The sequence below is a fragment of the Cucurbita pepo genome, chromosome 10, assembly GCF_057944985.1.
Source record: "Cucurbita pepo subsp. pepo isolate OVF chromosome 10, ASM5794498v1, whole genome shotgun sequence".
Taxonomy (NCBI): Eukaryota; Viridiplantae; Streptophyta; class Magnoliopsida; order Cucurbitales; family Cucurbitaceae; genus Cucurbita; species Cucurbita pepo.
Window position 1 is genome coordinate 14,946,431 of NC_141807.1, and position 21,023 is coordinate 14,967,453.

The following is a 21,023-nucleotide window of genomic DNA, read 5'->3' on the forward strand; positions in this document are numbered from 1 at the left end:
TTGGGAGATCGTCAGACTGAAGATTTGAAGGTCACGTGTTTGATCTCCACGTTCACCGCACCTAATTCTAGTTGCATAACCCGACTATTCAATCTAAAATTAGTCATTATTCCTTTCTGAAATCTCAATGAATTATCAGAAGTACCTAACGTGTTCTAGTTCACTGCACCTTATACAAGTTGGATAACTTGAATATCTTATTAAAAATTAGTGATTATTTCTATTTAAAATTTCAATGAATTAGCAAAAATACCTTTACTGATGAATTTTCATTTTTAATGTTAGTATGGATAGCTCAGTTGAGAGAGTGTTAGATTTAAGATCTGAAGGTCTTGTGTTCTCGATCCACGTTCACCACACATGGTTCACGTTGCACAATTTGACTATTCAATATAAAATTAGTGATCATTTCTTTCTAAAATTTCAATTAATTAGCGAAAATACCTTTACTAATGAATTTTCATTTTTAACGTTAGTGTGGATAGCTCAGTTGAGAGAGCGTTAGATTGAAGATTTGAAGGTCTCGTGTTTGATCCACGTTCACCACACATGGTTCATGTTGAACAATTTGACTATTCAATCTAAAATTAGTGATCATTTCAATTAATTAGCGAAAATAACTTTACTTAAAAACTTTCATTTTTAATGTTAGCGGGGATAGCTCTAGCTCAGATCATTTCTTTCTAAAATTTTAATTAATTAGCGAAAATATCTTTACTTAAAAACTTTCATTTTTAATGTTAGCGAGGATAGCTCAGTTTGGAGAGCGTTAGATTTAATATTTGAAGGTCACGTGTTCGACCTCCACGTTCACCGCACCTGTTTCTATTTGCATAACCTGACTATTCAATAAAAAATTAGTCATTATTTCTTTTTAAAATCTCAATGAATCAGCGAAAAAATCTTACTGATGAATTTTCATTTCTAATGATTGCTGGGATAGCTCAGTTGGGAGAGGGTCAGAGTGAAGATCTAAAGGTCACGTGTACGATCCATGTTCACCGCACTTGGTTCACGTTGCATAATTTGACTATTCTTTCTAAACTTAGTGATTATTTATGTTTAAAATATAATGAATTAGTGGAACTATTCAATCTAAAACATGTTATTATTCATTTTTTATGTTATCTCGGATGGCTTAGTTGGGTAAAATATAATTGTTATTATTCATTTTTTATGTCATATCGGATGGCTTAGTTGGGTAAAATATAATGAATTAGTGAAAATTCCGTCACGTTGACTATTCAATCTCGAATATTGGAATAGGTTTTTATGTCATATCAGATGGCTTAGTTGGGTAAAATATAATGAATTAGTGGAAATTCCGTCACGTTGACTATTCAATCTCGAATATTGGAATAGGTTGACTAAGTTGCATAACTTGACTATTCAATCTAAAATATGTGATTATTCATTTTTTATGTTATCTGGGATGGCTTAGTTGGGAGAGCTTGGAAGGTCTTGTGTTTGATTTGCATTCATCGCACCTTATAGTTTAGTTGATTATTATTTCTTTTTAAAATATAATTTCTTTTTAAAATATAATGAATTAATGGAAATAGCTTTACTTATGAATTTTTATTTTTAACGTTATCAGGGATAGCTTGTGTTTGATTTGCATTCATCGCACCTTATAGTTTAGTTGATTATTATTTCTTTTTAAAATATAATTTCTTTTTAAAATATAATGAATTAATGGAAATAGCTTTACTTATGAATTTTTATTTTTAACGTTAGCAGGGATAGCTCAATTGGGAGAGTGTCAAACTAAAGATTTGAAGGTCACGTGTTTAATCTCCACGTTCACCGCACTTGTTTCCATTTGCTATTCAATAAAAAATAATGAATTGGTGGAAATACCACACTTGTTTGCATAAGTTGCATAACTTTATTCAATCTAAAATTAGTGATTATTTCTTTTTAAAATATAATGAATTAGCAGAAATACCTTTACTTATGATTTTTTTTTCAAATATTAGCGAAGATAACTCGGTTTTGAGAGCGTCAGATTGAAAATCTGAAGGTCACATGTTCGATCCAAGTTCACCGCACCTGATTCACGTCATATAAAGAGCGTCAGAATGATTCTACAGCTTATCATTTCCATGTTGGGAGTTGGATCATGGGTCTTGGGTGAAGGAAGTGTCATAAGGCTAATTTTTTTTCAATTTTTTTCAATTTTGGGTCTTGGGTGAAGGAAGTGTCATAAGGCTAATTTTTTTTCAATTTTTTTCAATTTTATTGATTTTTTTTTAGTGATTTTATTTCAATTTTTTCAAACTCACTCACGTGCTCATCTCAATCATTTCAACCTTGTTGGCGTTCAATAAGAGAGACATTGGAAATAACCTGTAACTATTATACTGGATTATCACATTAACAATTTGAATCAAATAAAGTGACATTAACCATTTGAATCACCTCAAATTGTTGAACTTGACCAAATGTCTATAACATAACACTAACAAAGGTACAAAGTAACACAAACAAAGGTACAAAGTAACACTAACAAAGGTACAAAGTTCATAAAAGTCTTTTTAATCTAAAATACCATTGAACTTGACCATTATAGTGCCTCTCAAACGTAGGTAAAGTTTAAATTCGGGTCTCCTTGTCAAACTCACTCGGATGCTCATCTCAACCATGATGGCGTTCAACAAGAGAGACCTCGAAAATAGCCGGATTATCGCATTAACCATTTGAATCACCTCAACCCCACTCGTTGAAATTGAAACAAATATCTATAACATAACACTAACATAGGTACGATGTCCATAAAAGTCTTTTTAATCTGAGATACTATTGAACTTGACCATTAAAGTTCCCCTCAAAATGAGGTAAAGTTTAAATATAATTGGTGACAAAAGATGAAACTATAAAATAAAAAGAAATATGAACATAATATTCAATTTTAGAGAATCAAACCAGAATCTCATAGGTGAAAGCCAAATATCCAAACCGTTGGACAACAATGAATTTTTGGTGTAGTTGTCCTAAAGTCTTGTCTAATCGCTGAAGAGTTTTACTATGATGTTTTGGGTAATGTCTAACTCTTCGACACGTCCTTTCATGTGTGTGATAGAGTTCTCAGAGTTACCGCGTCGTTTCGAGCTGTTTGATCGTGTGGCTCTTTCTTCAAAAGGGTCAACATCAAACGTCAGGTCTTTGATTGGCAACCCATCCAGAGGAGCGTCAATTGCATCGATTTCATCAACAGTCTTCCCATGAGTTTATGGTGCATGACCCATTTTTTATACCATTCACCTTCGAGCGCCACCATAGTTTTGCATCGTCCATGAGATGCATTGTGACCACCGTAACTCTTAGGTTCTATGAGCAAGTTCCAGTAACCTTCAAGTATTGTTTTACATAAAAAATAAAGCTTTTTAATTCCTTAGCATCCCGGTTTCCATTTAAGGGGTTGTGTTCTTGGATTTTAAGTTTGTTAAGCCCACATGAACTTGGCTTGAGGTGTGGTTCTCTACAGCCCAACTTGTCAAACTCACTCGGGTTCTCATCTCAACCACGATGTCGTTCAACAAGAGAGACCTCGAAAACGAATGGATTATCGCATTAACCATTTGAATAACCTGCTCATCTCAACCATGATTTCGTTCAACAAGAGAGACCTCGAAAACGACTGGATTATCGCATTAACCATTTGAAATTGAACAAAATATCTATAACATAACTCTAACAAAGGTATGAAGTTCATAAAAGTCTTTTTAATCTAAGATAGAAACTGTAAAATAAAATGAAATAAGAAAATAATATTCCATTGCCAAGAATCAAACCCGAGTCTCGGGGGTGAAAGCTAGATATCCTATCCATTGGACGACAATGGATTTTTGGTGTTGATGTCCTGAAGTCTTTCCTCAGATCGCTGAAGAGTTTTAGCATAATCTTTTGCTTAATGTCTAACTCTTCTACACGTCCTTCCCTGTGCGTGTTAGAGTTCTCAGGGCTACCGCGACGTTTCGAGCTGTTCGATTGTGTGGCTCTTTCTTCAAAAGAGTCAATATCAAATGTTAGGTCTTTCATTGGCAACCCATCCAGGGGAGCGTCGATTGCATCGATTCCATCAACGATCTTCCCATGAGTTTGTGGTGCATGACCCATTTTTTATACCATTCACCTTCGAGCACTACCATAGTTTTGCTGATGATGTTAATATAACACATGCGGAAGCAATTTGGATCTTAGGCACTTTTAGAACATCAATTATAGTAAATAACTAGCATGTTCATAAGTATTAAAACTTAATGAGTTTAGATACTAACCTTTTGTACTTCAAACTCCTTTTTCCTCACGAACCGGTTTCGAACAACCACTAGTGTCTTCTCCACTATCCTCCGGCCTTAGAACGGGATTGTGGAATCCGGTGAGTGACTAAACTTGGGAGGAATTTTGTATATGTGAAGAGAGTGTTTGTGAGAGGTTTTTCTCAAGGTTTTTCACCAAGAAGAAGAAGACCTTCCATGTACCATGATCACTCTATTTAAAGAGTCATGTTTGCATGTTCATGCAAATTTGAGATCACCAAATTTTGACACAAAAAATTCTTCTCAAATGCTTGGGATTATGTGGCAAGCTTGCATGTTTGAGTTAACCTAATTTTGACACTAAAAATTTCACTCAAACTTGTGGGGTTTATTTGGCAAGCATGGAAGTTTGGTTAAACCAAATTTGGACACCTCAAAATTCCACTCAAACTTGTGGATTTTTCCATTAAATGAAGTCAACATTTTGACTTTCTTCATTTTAATTCGATAATTAATTTGAATAATTAATTTCAAATTAAAGTAACTTTTCATAAACTTTTCATAGCCTTGGGCGCTTTTCTATTCTGGGTAGGGTTGGATGTGTGGTACTCCTTCACACATGGCCCATGTACGTGTACATGAACCCACCAGGCGGGCTCTTATACGTGCCCCCTGGGCCTGACTTGGTCGGGCACAACGTGTTACACGTAGCCGGACACCTCAGAACAGAAAAGGGCCCGCATGATATCATGGCGAACATAAATATCGTATTTCATTCTTTCGTATCATAAAGGGGAAGAATCCCGATGCACGTGACATACATATATGCATGAGGTCCCTTAACATATTTAACATGGCATTACATAAGCAGTGCTAACATCGCATTTACGTTTCTTACATCACATGGCATCTCAAATGACTTACATTACATGGCATATTACATAAACATTCCAGTTGCATAAACATCTCATGACATGACTCGATAATTCTACGTGTATCTATGGCATCAAACAACATATTCATGGCATACAATACTAACATGTCATTCATGACATAACATAAACAGTCAACAGTCAACACAAGTTCATACATCACATAACATACACAATCTACGGTCAACACAATCTATACATCACATAATCATATCACATAAAATATGGTGCATGCAGGGGCCACAGGGCACACACCAACACGTAGAAAGCTAACTTCAACAGTAAGGTCACTTACCTCGATGGTCTTGGTTGAAGTCACTCACAACGAGCTAATCCCAGCGGTTAAATATGTCCTATGATAACCACATAAAAATTTAGAACCTTTCATAAGGTACCCTAGCCAAACCTCATGCTATTTATCAAAATAAACCCTCGACCTAATCTGTCTTTAACGTTTAGGAGCCATACTGACCTCGGATGGTAATACTAAGGGCAGAAACGGCTTCGGAAGGGCCAAAAACCTTGGAATCGATATATTATAGTGATACCAATTCACCAAGCCGAGTTGCCGAGCCGACCAATTAAGCCGCCAAGCTGAGCTGCGGGATTTGACGGAGCCAAGCCGCGGGTTTTGACGGAGCACACGTCAAGCCGAGCCGAGAGCACACGTGCGGAACCGAGACCAAGGCTGCAGCGCGCGTCCGTGTTGGGCCGAAACGCACAGGGCTCGCGTTCGTTCCGTGGGCTGGTCCAGAGGCCAAACGTGAACCCAACCCTTTTTCCTTCGTCTTCCTTACCCGAAATCTCGCAAAAATCCTAATCGTCGCTGCGCCACCAACGACGACGTCACAACCCCGATTCCGACGACACGACGACACCCCTCGCCTATTCCGACTGACGCGCAACGATATTCAACACCGATAGCCTCGGTTGCTTCTCCCTCCGGCTACTCACCGAAGAAAATCCAGCGAACCACCTCACACATTTTTCCTGGCTAACCCTCTCTATTTTTCCGTACTCTCAGCCACCCTCGAAAACCCTAAACGTTTGGAGAGCCAAAGTTGTTTTCAATGAAGGAGGAGAGTTGTATATAGGAATATAAAAGGTCTTTATGACTTTTCCATTAAGGCAGTAATTTCCTTGCTAGAAATCATACCTTTTCCAGCGACAATAAATGCAGCATAATATCTTTTCGTTTTGGCAGCAAAAATAAAATCTTAGCATAAAATGTAAAATAAATAAAACAAAAATTCGATTCCTTACATTATCCCCTCCTAAAAAGGACTTTCGTCCTCGAAAGTCTCCCTAGCCAGAAATAACTCTGGATACTTTTCTCTTATCTCATCCACTTGTTCCCATTACGTAACTTCCCCTACTAGTTTTTAGAATCCTTTGTGCCGCCTCCCGAGCAATCCTTGGCCACGTGGTCCTCTTTTCCACACCGAAAACAGGCTCTAATGTGACCTAAACACTTACCCCAGTGATTTTTCCCACACTTATTACACTTAGGCTTGCCATCTAATTCGTTTTCATGTTCGTGACGACGTTTTTGTCCCACTGACGATGAAGGGGTTTCATGCGAACTATCAAGTCCTTCCATAGACTTAGCTGCTCTCAAGGCGACAGCGTAAGTGGCAGGTGCAATCGCCTCAACAGTTTTACGAATCTTCATATCTAACCCCAGCACAAATCGTTGGGCTGTCTTGTAGTCTGTGTTCACTAATTCTGGGGCAAAACGCTTTAGCTTAGAAAATTCCCTGGCATAGGTAGTAACCCTACGCCCCCTCTGACTCAATTGGGTAAACTCCTGCTGCTTTCGCAACTGGACATCCTCTGGGTAATATTCTTCAGAGAAGGCATCCTTGAACTCCACCCACGAGATTGCACCACCCTCAGGACTAATAAGGTCGCGGGTGGCCTGCCACCACAATTCTGCATCATCACACAGCATAAACATAGCACACTCTACCCTATGGGCCTTAGGGCAGTTGGTCAACACAAATACTGACTCAATGGACCTCAGCCACATTTGTGCCATCGTTGGATCTTCAGATGCCCCCTTAAAAGTTCGAGGGTCACCCCTCTTGAAATCCCGCAAATACCTAGCCTCCATAGTTGATGTAGAAGCATTCGCTTGCTGGTTGGCAGTCAGATTTTGAATCACAGTTTGTAATGCATTTACTAGAGCAGCTGTAGGATCTGGTGCGGCCTGAGGTGTCGCTGGTGGCGGAATAGGCTGCTCTACAGAATCCTCTTGTCTCCCATTACGTCCCCTTTCTCTTCCTCTACCCCTAAGTGGGGGGTCGTCCCCTAAGACCTCCTCCTCGAGTTCTAGGTGGCATCTAAATAGTGCATGTAACCACTACATCACATACATATCTAATACATTCTATTCTAACATTCGTAGTCATGCAAGTCACGCATACATACAACTATAGCATTATCATAACCATCCGATAGTACATGACATATCATAACTCATGCCAACATATGAAACATGTATATCATATCATTTACCACAAAACACACATTCACTACTACATACATCATTAATTAAGAAGCTTTATTAAAAAAAAAAAAAAAAAAGGCGTACCTGACGGTGACGGCGCGTTTGCTGGAGGACCATGGAAGTACGTTAGGCCAACATTGTAAGCTAGTCTACAAGATCTATAACCTAGGGCTCTGATATCAACTGTAACGCCCTTAATTTTCTTTAACCTAATTAGTGACGTCACCCATGCATACTTATCTCATTAAGCGGAAGCTCATCATAAATAACCTTGAAATAGTCTTTCATAAAAATTCATGAATCCAAAACATTACCTAAACTCCGAAAATAAACCTTCAATACTGAATCCAAAATAAATCCAAATAAAATGGTACTCAATCCTATAACTTAAAACAGTCTAATAAAAGTAAACTCCTAAAAATATCAGTAAACTCCTAAAAATATCAGTAAACTCCTAAAAATATCCCGTCTCCAACTTCCATGGTGGCCTCAGCTCCGCCGTCAACCGTACATTGGCGCCTTGCGTGAAAAATGTACGTAGCATGTAGCTTGAGTATTTTATGAAATACTCAGTAAGTCACCCCACGGGTTAGGAATGCAAACACATGCAACATATGAGCGGGACCTAACTTTTCATAAACTTGGGCGCTTTTCTATTCCGGGTAGGGTTGGATGTGTGGTACTCCTTCACACATGGCCCATGTACGTGTACATGAACCCACCAGGCGGGCTCTTATACGTGCCCCCTGGGCCTGACTTGGTCGGGCACAACGTGTTACACGTAGCCGGACACCTCAGAACAGTGGTCGGGCACAACGTGTTACACGTAGCCCCTTAACATATTTAACATGACATTACATAAGCATTCCGGGTAAGGTTGGATGTGTGGTACTCCTTCACACATGGCCCATGTACGTGTACATGAACCCACCAGGCGGGCTCTTATACGTGCCCCCTGGGCCTGACTTGGTCGGGCACAACGTGTTACACGTAGCCGGACACCTCAGAACAGTGGTCGGGCACAACGTGTTACACGTAGCCGGACACCTCAGAACAGTGGTCGGGCACAACGTGTTACACGTAGCCGGACACCTCAGAACAGTGGTCGGGCACAACGTGTTACACGTAGCCGGACACCTCAGAACAGTGGTCGGGCACAACGTGTTACACGTAGCCGGACACCTCAGAACAGTGGTCGGGCACAACGTGTTACACGTAGCCGGACACCTCAGAACAGTGGTCGGGCACAACGTGTTACACGTAGCCGAACACCTCAGAACAGAAAAGATCGTCGTGAAGTAGTAAGGTTGCTGTTGAATTGCTTTCTCTGAGACTCATCTTTTGAGAAATGAACATAGGGGCATTCCGAGAATTGAACTCGGGACCTCTCGCACCCTAAGCGAGAATCATACCACTAGACCAAATGCCCTTTCTAAAAAAATGCAACATTTTTAACTCCTACTCAATATATTTTTTTTCTCTCAAGTTTGAAATCTATTTTTTTGAGAGGTTGTTGGACTATAAAACAAAAAGTTGATGATCTAGTATTTTACTTGTAAGTAAGGCATGTAATATTGAATTGTTCTAATATGCAAGTGTTATCAAATAAACTACAACCCAACAAATGTATCAAACTAATCAGTTTGGGTTGGGTTGGATTTATTCGGCTCGGTTCATTAATTTGTTTAATTTAATTCTTCTATTTTTCTTCGTATGACAAGCAAATGAAGTTGTATTGAATGTACCATAGTTTGATTTATGACAAACTCATATGAAATATAATTGCATTAATAGTACTAAGAGTTGGAGTCTATAAACATTTCATGAACTTAAGTTCAACTCATGCTTCATTAAAGACGAGATAAACTTTAGTTAAGTAACTAGAACTTTAAATTACTTCATGTGGAGCTTCAATTACTCTATGTTAGCTACTATCTTTAGGATTTACTAATTGGACAGAGTTCTTGGATTTAGGGGATTGTTTTATGTAATTTTCAACTACAACTTATGTTTTCAAATTTTTAGGTCATAATTTAGGTAGTGGTTGTATATTATGGATGAACACTAGAGTTTCTATCCCGTTCACCACAACTACTCTAGTTTTTGTTTGAAGGCTATAATTGTCATCTATGTTGTATGGCAATAAAGTTTGTTTAGATGAAATTTTAGTTACAGTTGCATATTTTACTTCTTGCTAGTAAAAAATTTGTTTCTTAGCATAATATGAATTTAGTTGCAGAGTTATTAGGAATAAGATGGAGAAAGAAATTTTCTTTAAAATAATAAACAGACCAAAGTTCATCTTTGTTGTTGTCTAATTGTGATTTTACAAAAAAACTTAACTAATATGAAATATCAAGAATATATCTTATACGTCATTCAAGTTTTCAATAAATGGAGTTAAATTGAATGCAGTTTTAGTTTCATGTTTAGTAGGTTCAAGATGAAGCATAATTGTATGAATGATATTAAAGAGAAATTCGTGTTTTATTAGAAGAGACCAACTTCATTTAAGGTACTAGGAGTTTAATCTACTTCCATTGTAATTTCAATCACTCCACAATGATTACAAATTTAGGGTTGGCTAATTGGACATCAATTATCAACTTTAGGTTATAATTTAGGTAATAGCCATTATAATGTGAATGAGCATAAGAGTTACAATTCTTCCATGGACCATATGTGTTATAGTTAAATGAATATATATATATATTATGTATGTTGAGGTTTGGGTAAAGCACAAAGTAGTAAGGAATACCATTGTCAACTCTAGAGCCACCCACAACTCATGATGGAGACCGATGCAAAATAGTTTAACATCCTTTGGCATCAAGATACAGGAAAGATGAACGCCGTCAACTTGGAAGCTTTACCTGTCTTAAGAGTCACAATGAGAACTCTAATCAAGCTGGAGTCTTGGACTAGGCAAATTGTTTAGTGATAGTTGAAATGGATGACTTCAACGTCGTGTCAGGAATGAACATCCTGCTGAAACACAAAGTCATTTACATGCCCCTAGCAAAATATCTAGTAGTAATGGAGTCTAACCCGACGATCATTCAGAAAAACATTCATCAACCAAGAGGGTTGAAAATGATGTCGATACTACAGTTGAAAAAGAATCATAGCCATGATGAATCTATGCTTGCTGCTATTGTTGTAATTGAAAAGGGGAGCTCGAGTGAGCCAACCTCAATAGAAACCTTGTTGCCACTACATGAAACAAACTACTGAAGCAACACATGTTCACACAGAAATATCATCTAGATGGATGAAGAGAAGGGTCAGTCGGAAGCGTCAACCACAATAATTTCAAGAAAAATAAAGAGTTCATATAAGTTAAGTTCAGATAAACTTCGAGTTCAAAGCAACAAGAACCAAAAACTTGTGTGAAAATACTATGGACTAGTTAAAGTTATCCATAAGATTATGAAGACATCATATAGAATCCAATTGCTCTTATGGATGCGGACTAACCTTGTTGTCCACGTTAGTAACTTGAAACGTTATTATTTCGACCAATAAGACATCAAGCAGAAGCAGGTGGTATGACGTCATACAAATAAGAAAAAGTTTCAAGCGAAGAAAGTAGGAAAGACACGAACAGAGAAGACATGAAGACTCAACAAACCGAGAAATGATTTTCAACAGCACCTAGTAGGTTGGAAGAGACTCCTCATTATGAGATCAGCTAGAAGCGCATTGAGAGATCTAAAGTCAGCCTCATCCAATAAATTGTGTGGGGGCAGATGTCACAGTCATGATTGCCCAAGGCGTGTTGCCTATGGTTGCATCTTGCATGTCTCAGCCATTCTTGTAAACGATTTGTTGTCCTAAGGCGGTTATTTGGGCAATGTTATTGTTTACCGATCATTTGGGCAACACGCCTTGAGCAATCATGACGTCACAATTGGCTAAGACATTTGTTGTCCAAGAGACTCCTCATTCTGAGGTCATGATTGACTAAGACATTTAAAGAAGTTTTACCTAGGGCAACTTTTATCACAATCCTCTTCTCGCTCTTTGAAACTTCTTTAAATGTTATTGTTCACTGGTTATTTGGGCGCATCTTTCTTAAAAGAATTGTGACGACAGATGACCTAGGTAAAACTTCTATTGGGAGATCAGTGCAATAAAGAATCTGTGTCCCTATCCTGAAACCTTCAACGGACAACATAACAAAGAGTTCCTAGAAAAAATATCATAGAACAATTTGTGTAATGCCTTTGAAGTTAGGCTCGAGGCTTCATCTTATCTCCCAAAAATATGGTTCATTCTCTATTCACATAGAAATTTTGCAAGTGGTACCCTCATCTTCTATTACAAAACTTTCTCAAGTCCTCATGGAATGATTTGAAAGTGGTACCCTCATCTTCTTTTATAAGACTACCTCGGCCTTCATGGAATGATTATGCTATGTTGATTCTTAGAGAAGGGAGAAGGAGTAAGAGTAGATGACTGTTTATGGTCCAAGTCCCGAAAAAGTAAGTCTTCATGTCAAGAAAGGAGAGGAATCCTCTTAGTTTCCAAGATTTAAAGAGAATCATACATACACAAATTTCCTTTGTTTATTTTTGTTGTTTGCTCTCTTCAATTAACATGTTATAAAGACACTGGTAAATTATAATTAAATATAGCTTTTTTTTTTTTTTTCTTTCCAAATATCCATTTGACTTACTTCTTGGTTCAAGGTTTAAAAAACCTATTTGAAATCTTATTATATTGCATGCTTCAATTTGATATAATTGTTGGGGGCATTTTGAGAATCAAACTCGAGACATCTTGCACCCGAAGCGAGAATCATACCACTAGACCAAATGCCTTGTAGTGGATCTATCATTTTTAGTTGGTCGTCCATATCTTTTATGCGCCTCAATATTTGAAATTTATCCACATAATTTTGTTTCAATTCTAGAAATAGAAATGATATCCATAGAAATACATAATTTTACAATGCAAATAAGAAAAACTAGTGATCAAGTTTTAGATAAAAGTAGCAAACATGTTGAAACTCATAATTTATCCACATATTTTGTTTGGTAATTTTAAACTCATTATTTTTGTTTGTTCATTCCACCTAATTTGTAAAAAAAAATCATACCACAGGACCAAATGCCCTTATAGTGGATCTATCATTTTTAGTTGCTCGTGTGTATATCTTTTCCGCACCTCAATATATGAAATTTATCCACATATTTTTATGCTTTAGAACCTACTATTATTTTCATGTTAACTTCACATGGTCTATCACACAGTTGAAGCAGCATTGCCACTAGAGCCCATGCATTCCTTTGGAATAGATATGTTAAAAATTAGGCCCATTTGATAACTATTTTGTTTTTGTTTTTTTTTTTTTTTTTGTTTTATTTCAAAATTATGTGTTTTATCCTTTTATTAAAAAAAAAATAAATAAAGAAAGAAAGAAAGAAAAGAAAAGAAAAGAAAACATTTGAATTTGAAGCAAAATTTCTCACCAAACTAAGTTTTTGAAAAATATTTTTATTTATTTATTGTTTCTTTATTTTAGTTTTCCAAACATAGATGGATCTCGAGTGGCTAGTTTTCAAAACTACGTCTTTGGTACAGTTGAACCATATTTATATTGTAAAATGGGATTAACTTTGTTTAAGTTTATGTAGTTTGTTTTTATTACTATGTTTACTTCTATCTGATGTTACTTTATTTGTATTTACTTCGTTTTATACAAAAGTTCACCGTAATTAATAAATCCATGTGCTTAATACATTCCCTACAAAAATAAACTTGTTTGTATAAGGATAAATTACAATGAATACGCACATAAGAAATCCAAAAAATAAGTAGAAGGTTGAGAATTTCACTCAAACACACAGTGACAAAGTGTGACTACATGGCTCACATGCAATTCTACCAATAGAATGGCATGAAACTTGCATAGATGATGCTCGGATTTTGAAGGGGAACTTCTCAACTTGAGAGATCAATTTCATCCATCACAAATCTGATTTTTACATAATAATTTGTGGGTATTTATAGTCTCCACAAAAGAAGTTAGTGACCGGGATTTATTCTCGATCCCCTTAAATCTCCAAAAGAAAAAAACGAAGTCAAGTTGACAATTCTACCATTACAAACTTTATGAAATTAAAAATAAATAAAGTTTTCTAACAACTCATGTAATGATGCTTGCAACTTCATTTGCTCCTTCAACTGTGTAAATATTCACTTTTGAAGCTCCAAATGGTCCTTCCTCAATCTAATAAGCTTGTAACACATGAAATAATAGTTGAACCGAGCCTATCCAATTTTGTAAATGAAGAATGAATGCTTGTTGAATCTTCTTGGCCTTGGATCGTGTAATAGGTCCAGTTGAAATATTTGGAACACCGTGATCCTTATGATCTTCCCCCTCTTCAAAAGGATTCGTCCTCGAATCAGAAAATCATCACCTACATCAAAAGGACTCAAGTTAGCAACATTGAAAGTAGAATGTGCTGAAAATTCTTCTGGAAAATCATTTTATATGCATTGTTATTAATTCTTTCAAGGACTTGATAAGGGTCATCCCCTCTTGGATGTAACTTTGTCTTCCTTTGAGATGGGAATCACTCCTTGCGAAAATGTATCAAAAGCCAGTTACCGGGTTGAAAAATGATTTCATTTCGTCCTTTGTTAATTCTTGAAGCAACATTGAAATTTTGTTTCTCAATTGTCTCATTTCCCTCTTTATGCAATGTTTTGATCCCATTTGCCTTACTTGTGGCTGCTTTACTCACAAAAATATTAGAATTAATAGAAATCAAATCAAGACGCGTCAGTGCATTAAATCCGTAAGCAACTTCAAAAAGTGAACAATGAGTGGCAAACATTCGTCCCAAGACTTAATATTCTTACATATAATAGCCCTAAGCAATGCTCCTAATGTTCTATTAACCACCTCAGTTTGCTCATTAATATGAAAATGACATGTGATTATTCATTTTTTATGTTATCTAGGATGACTTAATTATGACTTAATTGGGAGAGCATTGTGTTTTTTTATCAACTTGACTATTCAATCTAAAACATGTGATTATTCATTTTTTATGTTATCTGGGATGACTTAATTGGGAGAGCATTAGATTGAATATTGGAATAGGTTGACTAAGTTGCATAACGTTGACTAAGTTGCATAACTTGACTATTCAATCTAAAACATGTGATTATTCATTTTTTATGTTATCTGGGATAGCTCAGTTGGGAGAGTGTCAAACTAAAAGATTTGAAGGTCACGTGTTTAATCTCCACGTTCACCGCACCTGTTTTCATTTGCATAAGCTGACTATTCAATAAAAAATTAGTTATTATTTATTTTTAAAATTTCAATGAATAATGAATTAGCGGAAATACCGCACTTGGTTGCATAAGTTCATTAAGTTGCATAACTTTATTCAATCTAAAATTAGTGATTATTTCATTTTAAAATATAATGAATTAGCATAAATACCTTTGTTATGATTTTTTTTTTCAAATATTATCTTAAAAAATTAGTTATTATTTATTTTTAAAATTTCAATGAATATTGAATTAGTGGAAATACCGCACTTGGTTGCATATGTTCATTAAGTTGCATAACTTTATTCAATCTAAAATTAGTGATTATTTCTTTTTAAAATATAATGAATTAGTAGAAATACCTTTACTTATGATTTTTTTTTCAAATATTAGCAAAGATAACTCAGTTTTGAGTGCGTCAGACTGAAAATCTGAAGGTCACGTGTTCGATCCACGTTCACCGCACCTGATCCACGTCACATAACTTGACTCCTGACTATTCAATTTAAAATTAGTGATTATTTCTTTTTAAAATCTCAATGAAGTAGTGAAAATATCTTTACCGATGAATTTTTATTTTTAATGTTAGTGAGGATAGCTCAGTTTGGAGAGCGTCACTGAAGATCTGAAAGTCACGTGTTTGATCCACGTTCACCCCACCAAATTCAAGTTGACTAACTTGCATAACCTAAATATTCAATCTAAAATGTGTGATTATTTCTTTTTAAAATTACTTGACTATTTAATCTAAATTTAGTGATTATTTCTTTTTTCAAATTTCAGAATTTTCATTTTCAATGTTATAGGGGATAGCTGAGTTGGGAGACCTGAGTTGGGAGACCCTAATATTTAAGATTTGAAGGTCACGTGTTCGTTCGACCTTCACTAGATCTGATTCAAGTAGTATAACTTACTATCTTATCTAAATTTAGAGATGATTTCTTTTTAAAAATTCAATGAATTAGCATAAATAATTTTACTGATGAATTTTCATTTTAATGTCAGCGTGGATGAATTGAGAGTGGGAGTGGGTCTGTAGATCTAAAGATAGCGTGGATTCCTAATTATTCATTTGACTATAAATGCTCTATAAGAATTCTTTATTTGACTATAAATGCTCTATAAGACATTTAGTAAAATGATTCATTTTATTGCATGGAACAATAAAATTGATGTTCCCGTAGAATTGTCAATACATTCTACTTTCAATGTTGAGTCCTTTTGATGTAGGTGACGATTTTTCTGATTCGAGGACGAATCCTGAAGAGGGAGATGATGATAAGAATCACGGTGTACGAATACTTTCAATGTTGCTAAGTTGAGTCCTTTTGATGTAGGTGATGATTTTTCTGATTCGAGGACGAATCCTTTTGAAGAGGGGGATGATGATATGAATCACGGTGTTCCAACTGGACCTATTACACAACCCAAGGCCAAGAAGATTCAACAAGCATTCATACTTCATCTACAAAATTGGATAGGCTAGGTTCAACCATCATTTCATGTGTTACAAGCTGATTCGTTTGAGTCAAGACCATTTGGAGATTCAAAAGTAAATATTTGCACGGTTTAAGTAGTGGATGAAGTTGCAAGCATCATTTCATGAGTGGTTAGAAAACTTTATTTATTATTTTAATTTCATAAAGTTTGTAATGCTCAAATTGACTTCGTCTTCTATGGAGATTTAAAGGGATCGAGATTAAATCACGGCCACTAACTTCTTTTGTTGGGAGATTATAAATACCCACAAATGATTATGTAAAAGCATATTTGTGATCAATGAAATTGATCTCTCAAGTTGAGACGATCCCACTTATAGAAATCTTAGCATATCTTTGTCTTGAGAGATCCCCCTTATAGAAATCTTAGCATATCTTTGTCATTTCTAAGTTTCATGCAATTCTTGTGGTAGATTGCATCCGAGTAATTCAATCAAGCCTTGATCAAGTTCAATTGTGAAGTGACTCCACTTAGAAAAAGATTCTAAATCTTGTTTCTCAATTTTATCTCATCATCTAATTCTAGCTTTATCTCTTGGTTGATCCAAATTTTGTATAAGAAGGTGTTAATTTCTTTAATACAAGGGTTCTTGCTTCTACAAAAGCTTGGCTCGTTGGGCTGAAGATTACGGTTGGCCTATCATCCTTCAACGGGATCCTCTATCCCCATGACTTGCTCTGATGCGGTCGTTTTTCTAACGCCGATGACACGTCCAGTTGTCGAGATTGGTAATGTGAGTTTGTAACCCATCCATTGAGGTTCTTGGAATGATTCTATAGCTTATCATTTCCATGTTGGGAGTTGGATCATGGGTCTTCGGTGAAGGAATCCTTGATTTACTGCCCTTCGAGTTGAAGGAAGTGTCATAAGGCTAATTTTTTTTCTTAAGTTTTTTTCAATTTTATTGATTTTTTTTAGTGATTTTATTTCAATTTTGTCAAACTCACTCAAGTGCTCGTCTCAATCATTTCAGCCTTGTTGGGGTTCAATAAGAAAGACCTTGGAAATAACCTGTAACTATTATACTGGATTATCACATTAACAATTTGAATCAAATAAAGTGACATTAACCATTTGAATCACCTCAACCCCACTTGTTGAACTTAACCAAATGTCTATAACATAACACTAACAAAGGTACAAAGTAATACAAACAAAGGTACAAAGTAACACTAACAAAGGTACAAAGTTCATAAAAGTCTTTTTAATCTAAAATACCATTGAACTTGACCATTATAGTGCCTCTCAAACGTAGGTAAAGTTTAAATTCGGGTCTCCTTGTCAAACTCACTCGGGTGCTCATCTCAACCATGATGGCGTTCAACAAGAGAGACCTCGAAAATAGCCGGATTATCGCATAAACCATTTGAATCACCTCAACCCCACTCGTTGAAATTGAAACAAATATCTATAACATAACACTAACATAGGTACGATGTCCATAAAAGTCTTTTTAATCTGAGATACTATTGAACTTGATCATTAAAGTTCCCCTACAAATGAGGTAAAGTTTAAATATAATTGGTGACCAAAGATGAAACTATAAAATAAAAAGAAATAAGAACATAATATTCAATTTCAGAGAATCAAACCAGAATCTCCTAGGTGAAAGCCAAATATCCAAACAGTTGGACAACAATGAATTTTTTGTGTAGTTGTCCTAAAGTCTTTTGTCTAATCGCTGAAGAGTTTTACTATGATGTTTTGGGTAATGTCTAACTCTTCGACACGTCCTTTCATGTGTGTGATAGAGTTCTCAGAGTTACCGCGACGTTTCGAGCTGTTTGATTGTGTGGCTCTTTCTTCAAAAGGGTCAACATCAAACGTCAGGTCTTTGATTAGCAACCCATCCAGAGGAGCGTCGATTGCATCGATTCCATCAACAGTCTTTCCATGAGTTTATGGTGCATGACCCATTTTTTATAGCATTCACCTTCGAGCGCCACCATAGTTTTGCATCGTCCATGAGATGCATTGCGACCAACGTAACTCTTAGGTTCTATAAGCAAGTTCCAGTAACCTTCAAGTATTGTTCTACGTCAAAAATAAAGCTTTTTAATTCCTTAGCATCCCGATTTCCATTTAAGGGGTTGTGTTCTTGGATTTTAAGTTTGTTAAGCCCACATGAACTTGGCTTGAGGTGTGGTTCTCTACCGCCCAACTTGTCAAACTCACTCAGGTTCTCATCTCAACCATGATGTCGTTCAACAAGAGAGACCTCGAAAACGACTGGATTATCGCATTAACCATTTGAAATTGAACAAAATATCTATAACATAACTCTAACAAAGGTACGAAGTTCATAAAAGTCTTTTTAATCTAAGATAGAAACTGTAAAATAAAATGAAATAAGAAAATAATATTCCATTGCCAATAATCGAAACTGGGTCTCTTGGGTGAAAGCTAGATATCCTATCCACTGGACAACAATGAATTTTTGGTGTTGATGTCCTGAAGTCTTTCGTCAGATCGCTAAAGAGTTTTAGCATGATCTTTTGCTTAATGTCTAACTCTTCTACACGTCCTTCCCTGTGCGTGTTAGAGTTCTCAGGGCTACCGCGACGTTTTGAGTTGTTCGATTGTGTGGCTCTTTCTTCAAAAGAGTCAATATCAAATGTTAGGTCTTTTATTGGCAACCCATCCAGGGGAGCGTCGATTGCATCGATTCCATCAACGATCTTCCCATGAGTTTACGGTGCATGACCCATTTTTTATACCATTCACCTTCGAGCACTACCATAGTTTTGCTGATGGTGTTAATATAACACATGCGGAAGCAATTTGGATCTTAGGCACTTTTAGAACAACAATTATAGTAAATAACTAGCATGTTCATAAGTATTAAAACTTAATGAGTTTAGATACTAACCTTTTGTAGTTCAAACTTCTTTTTCCTCACGAACCGGTTTCGAACCACCACTAGTGTCTTCTCCACTATCCTCCGGCCTTATAACGGGATTGTGGAATCTGGTGAGTGACTAAACTTGGGAGGGATTTTTTATATGTGAAGAGAGTGTTTGTGAGAGGTTTTTCTCAAGGTTTTTCACCAAGAAGAAGAAGACCTTCCATGTACCATGATCACTCTATTTAAAGAGTCATGTTTGCATGTTCATGCAAATTTGAGATCACCAAATTTTGACACTCAAAATTCCACTCAAATGTTTGGGATTATGTGGCAAGCATGCATGTTTGAGTTAACCAAATTTTGACACTCAAAATTCCACTCAAACTTGTGGGGTTTATTTGGCAAGCATGCAAGTTTGGTTAAACCAAATTTTGACACCTCAAAATTCCACTAACATGGATTTTTCCATTAAATGAAGTCAACATTTTGACTTTCTTCATTTTAATTGAACAATTAATTTGAATAATGAATTTGAAATTAAAGTAACATTAAATGATTAATTAAACTATTTAATTAATATTTAATATTAATTCAAATGCCAATCCCAATCAATTCCGACGCATAATTGATTAAGATATTTAAATCTTATTTAAATATCTCAGATTCTCTCCTTTTGTTTAATTCGTAAATAAAACAAAAATACGGTTAAATATATCGTATATATGTAGCACATATTCCCTAATTTGAATTCAAACACTTCAAACTCACTCGTCACACTGTTCTATGGTTTAGTCCGATATGAGCTAGCAGAGGGACCTAATGAACCTATAGATCATGGGCTCCAACGATCCAAGATTAACCGACTAAACTCATCAACCTTGTTAACCAACATTCGTTAATTACTAGGACACTCCACTATAGCCTAGTAGTTGCACTCCTCTCACTATAGATATATTTATGTCCATTTGATATAACCATGATTAGTAAGTTAATCTTTCACAGGGTGTTCGTAACTAGAGCTGGGTCAATTTACCGTTTTACCCCTAAAGTTACTTCTTGTTCCTTATGTCTCACTGATCCTCTAATGAAAAATTGGTTTGTGGTCCAACCAGTAAACCGAATCCCTCTCAGGACAATGAGAGGGTGGGGCCCCTTGTTCAAGACCTGGAGTCAGTGCTTAAGGGAACTACCTTTCTTCTATCCCTAAAAGTTGGTAGGAGTGAATTCCATCTTGCACCCCACGTCCCCAGCCATTCACCCAGTCTTACCCCTGAAATGGGAGGCCTATTGAGTCGGCGAACTAGAGCCACTCTCACCCGTGCAAATCTAAGGATAATTCCAAATAAACAGGAGTTTATGGTTAGCTCAGGATTAAAACCGAGTTACCTAGGTTATCGAATGAAAAGAAAATCAGTCTCAACAGTAAACGACATTATAAAGTGAGAGTGGTTTTCTTCATGGTCCGATCTTATGCAATACTCATTGCATAGGACGCCCCCACTCACATGTCTCCACATGTATAATTTAGTGAACACATTGTTTATAGCATATACAAAAGTGGGCCGCATCCATAGTGTCCCCAAGGTACTCAGCCTTATCCTTATACTATAGATCATTTTGACAATATACTTGAATTTGATCCACTCTTTATGTCTCTACATATAGTTCAAGTAATCATACTA

General features: G+C 36.2%; 1 protein-coding gene and 1 non-coding gene across 2 annotated transcripts in view; both read right to left on the reverse strand.

The window, feature by feature from the left end:
* Positions 1-6,569: 6,569 nt before the first annotated feature.
* Positions 6,570-21,023, reverse strand: part of LOC111805576 (uncharacterized) — a 76,260-nt gene continuing 61,806 nt past the window's right edge. The window contains exon 2 of the mRNA XM_087127865.1: positions 6,570-7,556. Coding sequence (XP_086983991.1) covers positions 6,570-7,556 — 987 coding nt within the window. The remainder of the gene's footprint in view (positions 7,557-21,023) is intronic.
* On the reverse strand, positions 9,061-9,132 carry TRNAP-AGG (transfer RNA proline (anticodon AGG)). Its single transcript has one exon. It is a non-coding gene; the product is annotated as a tRNA-Pro (tRNA).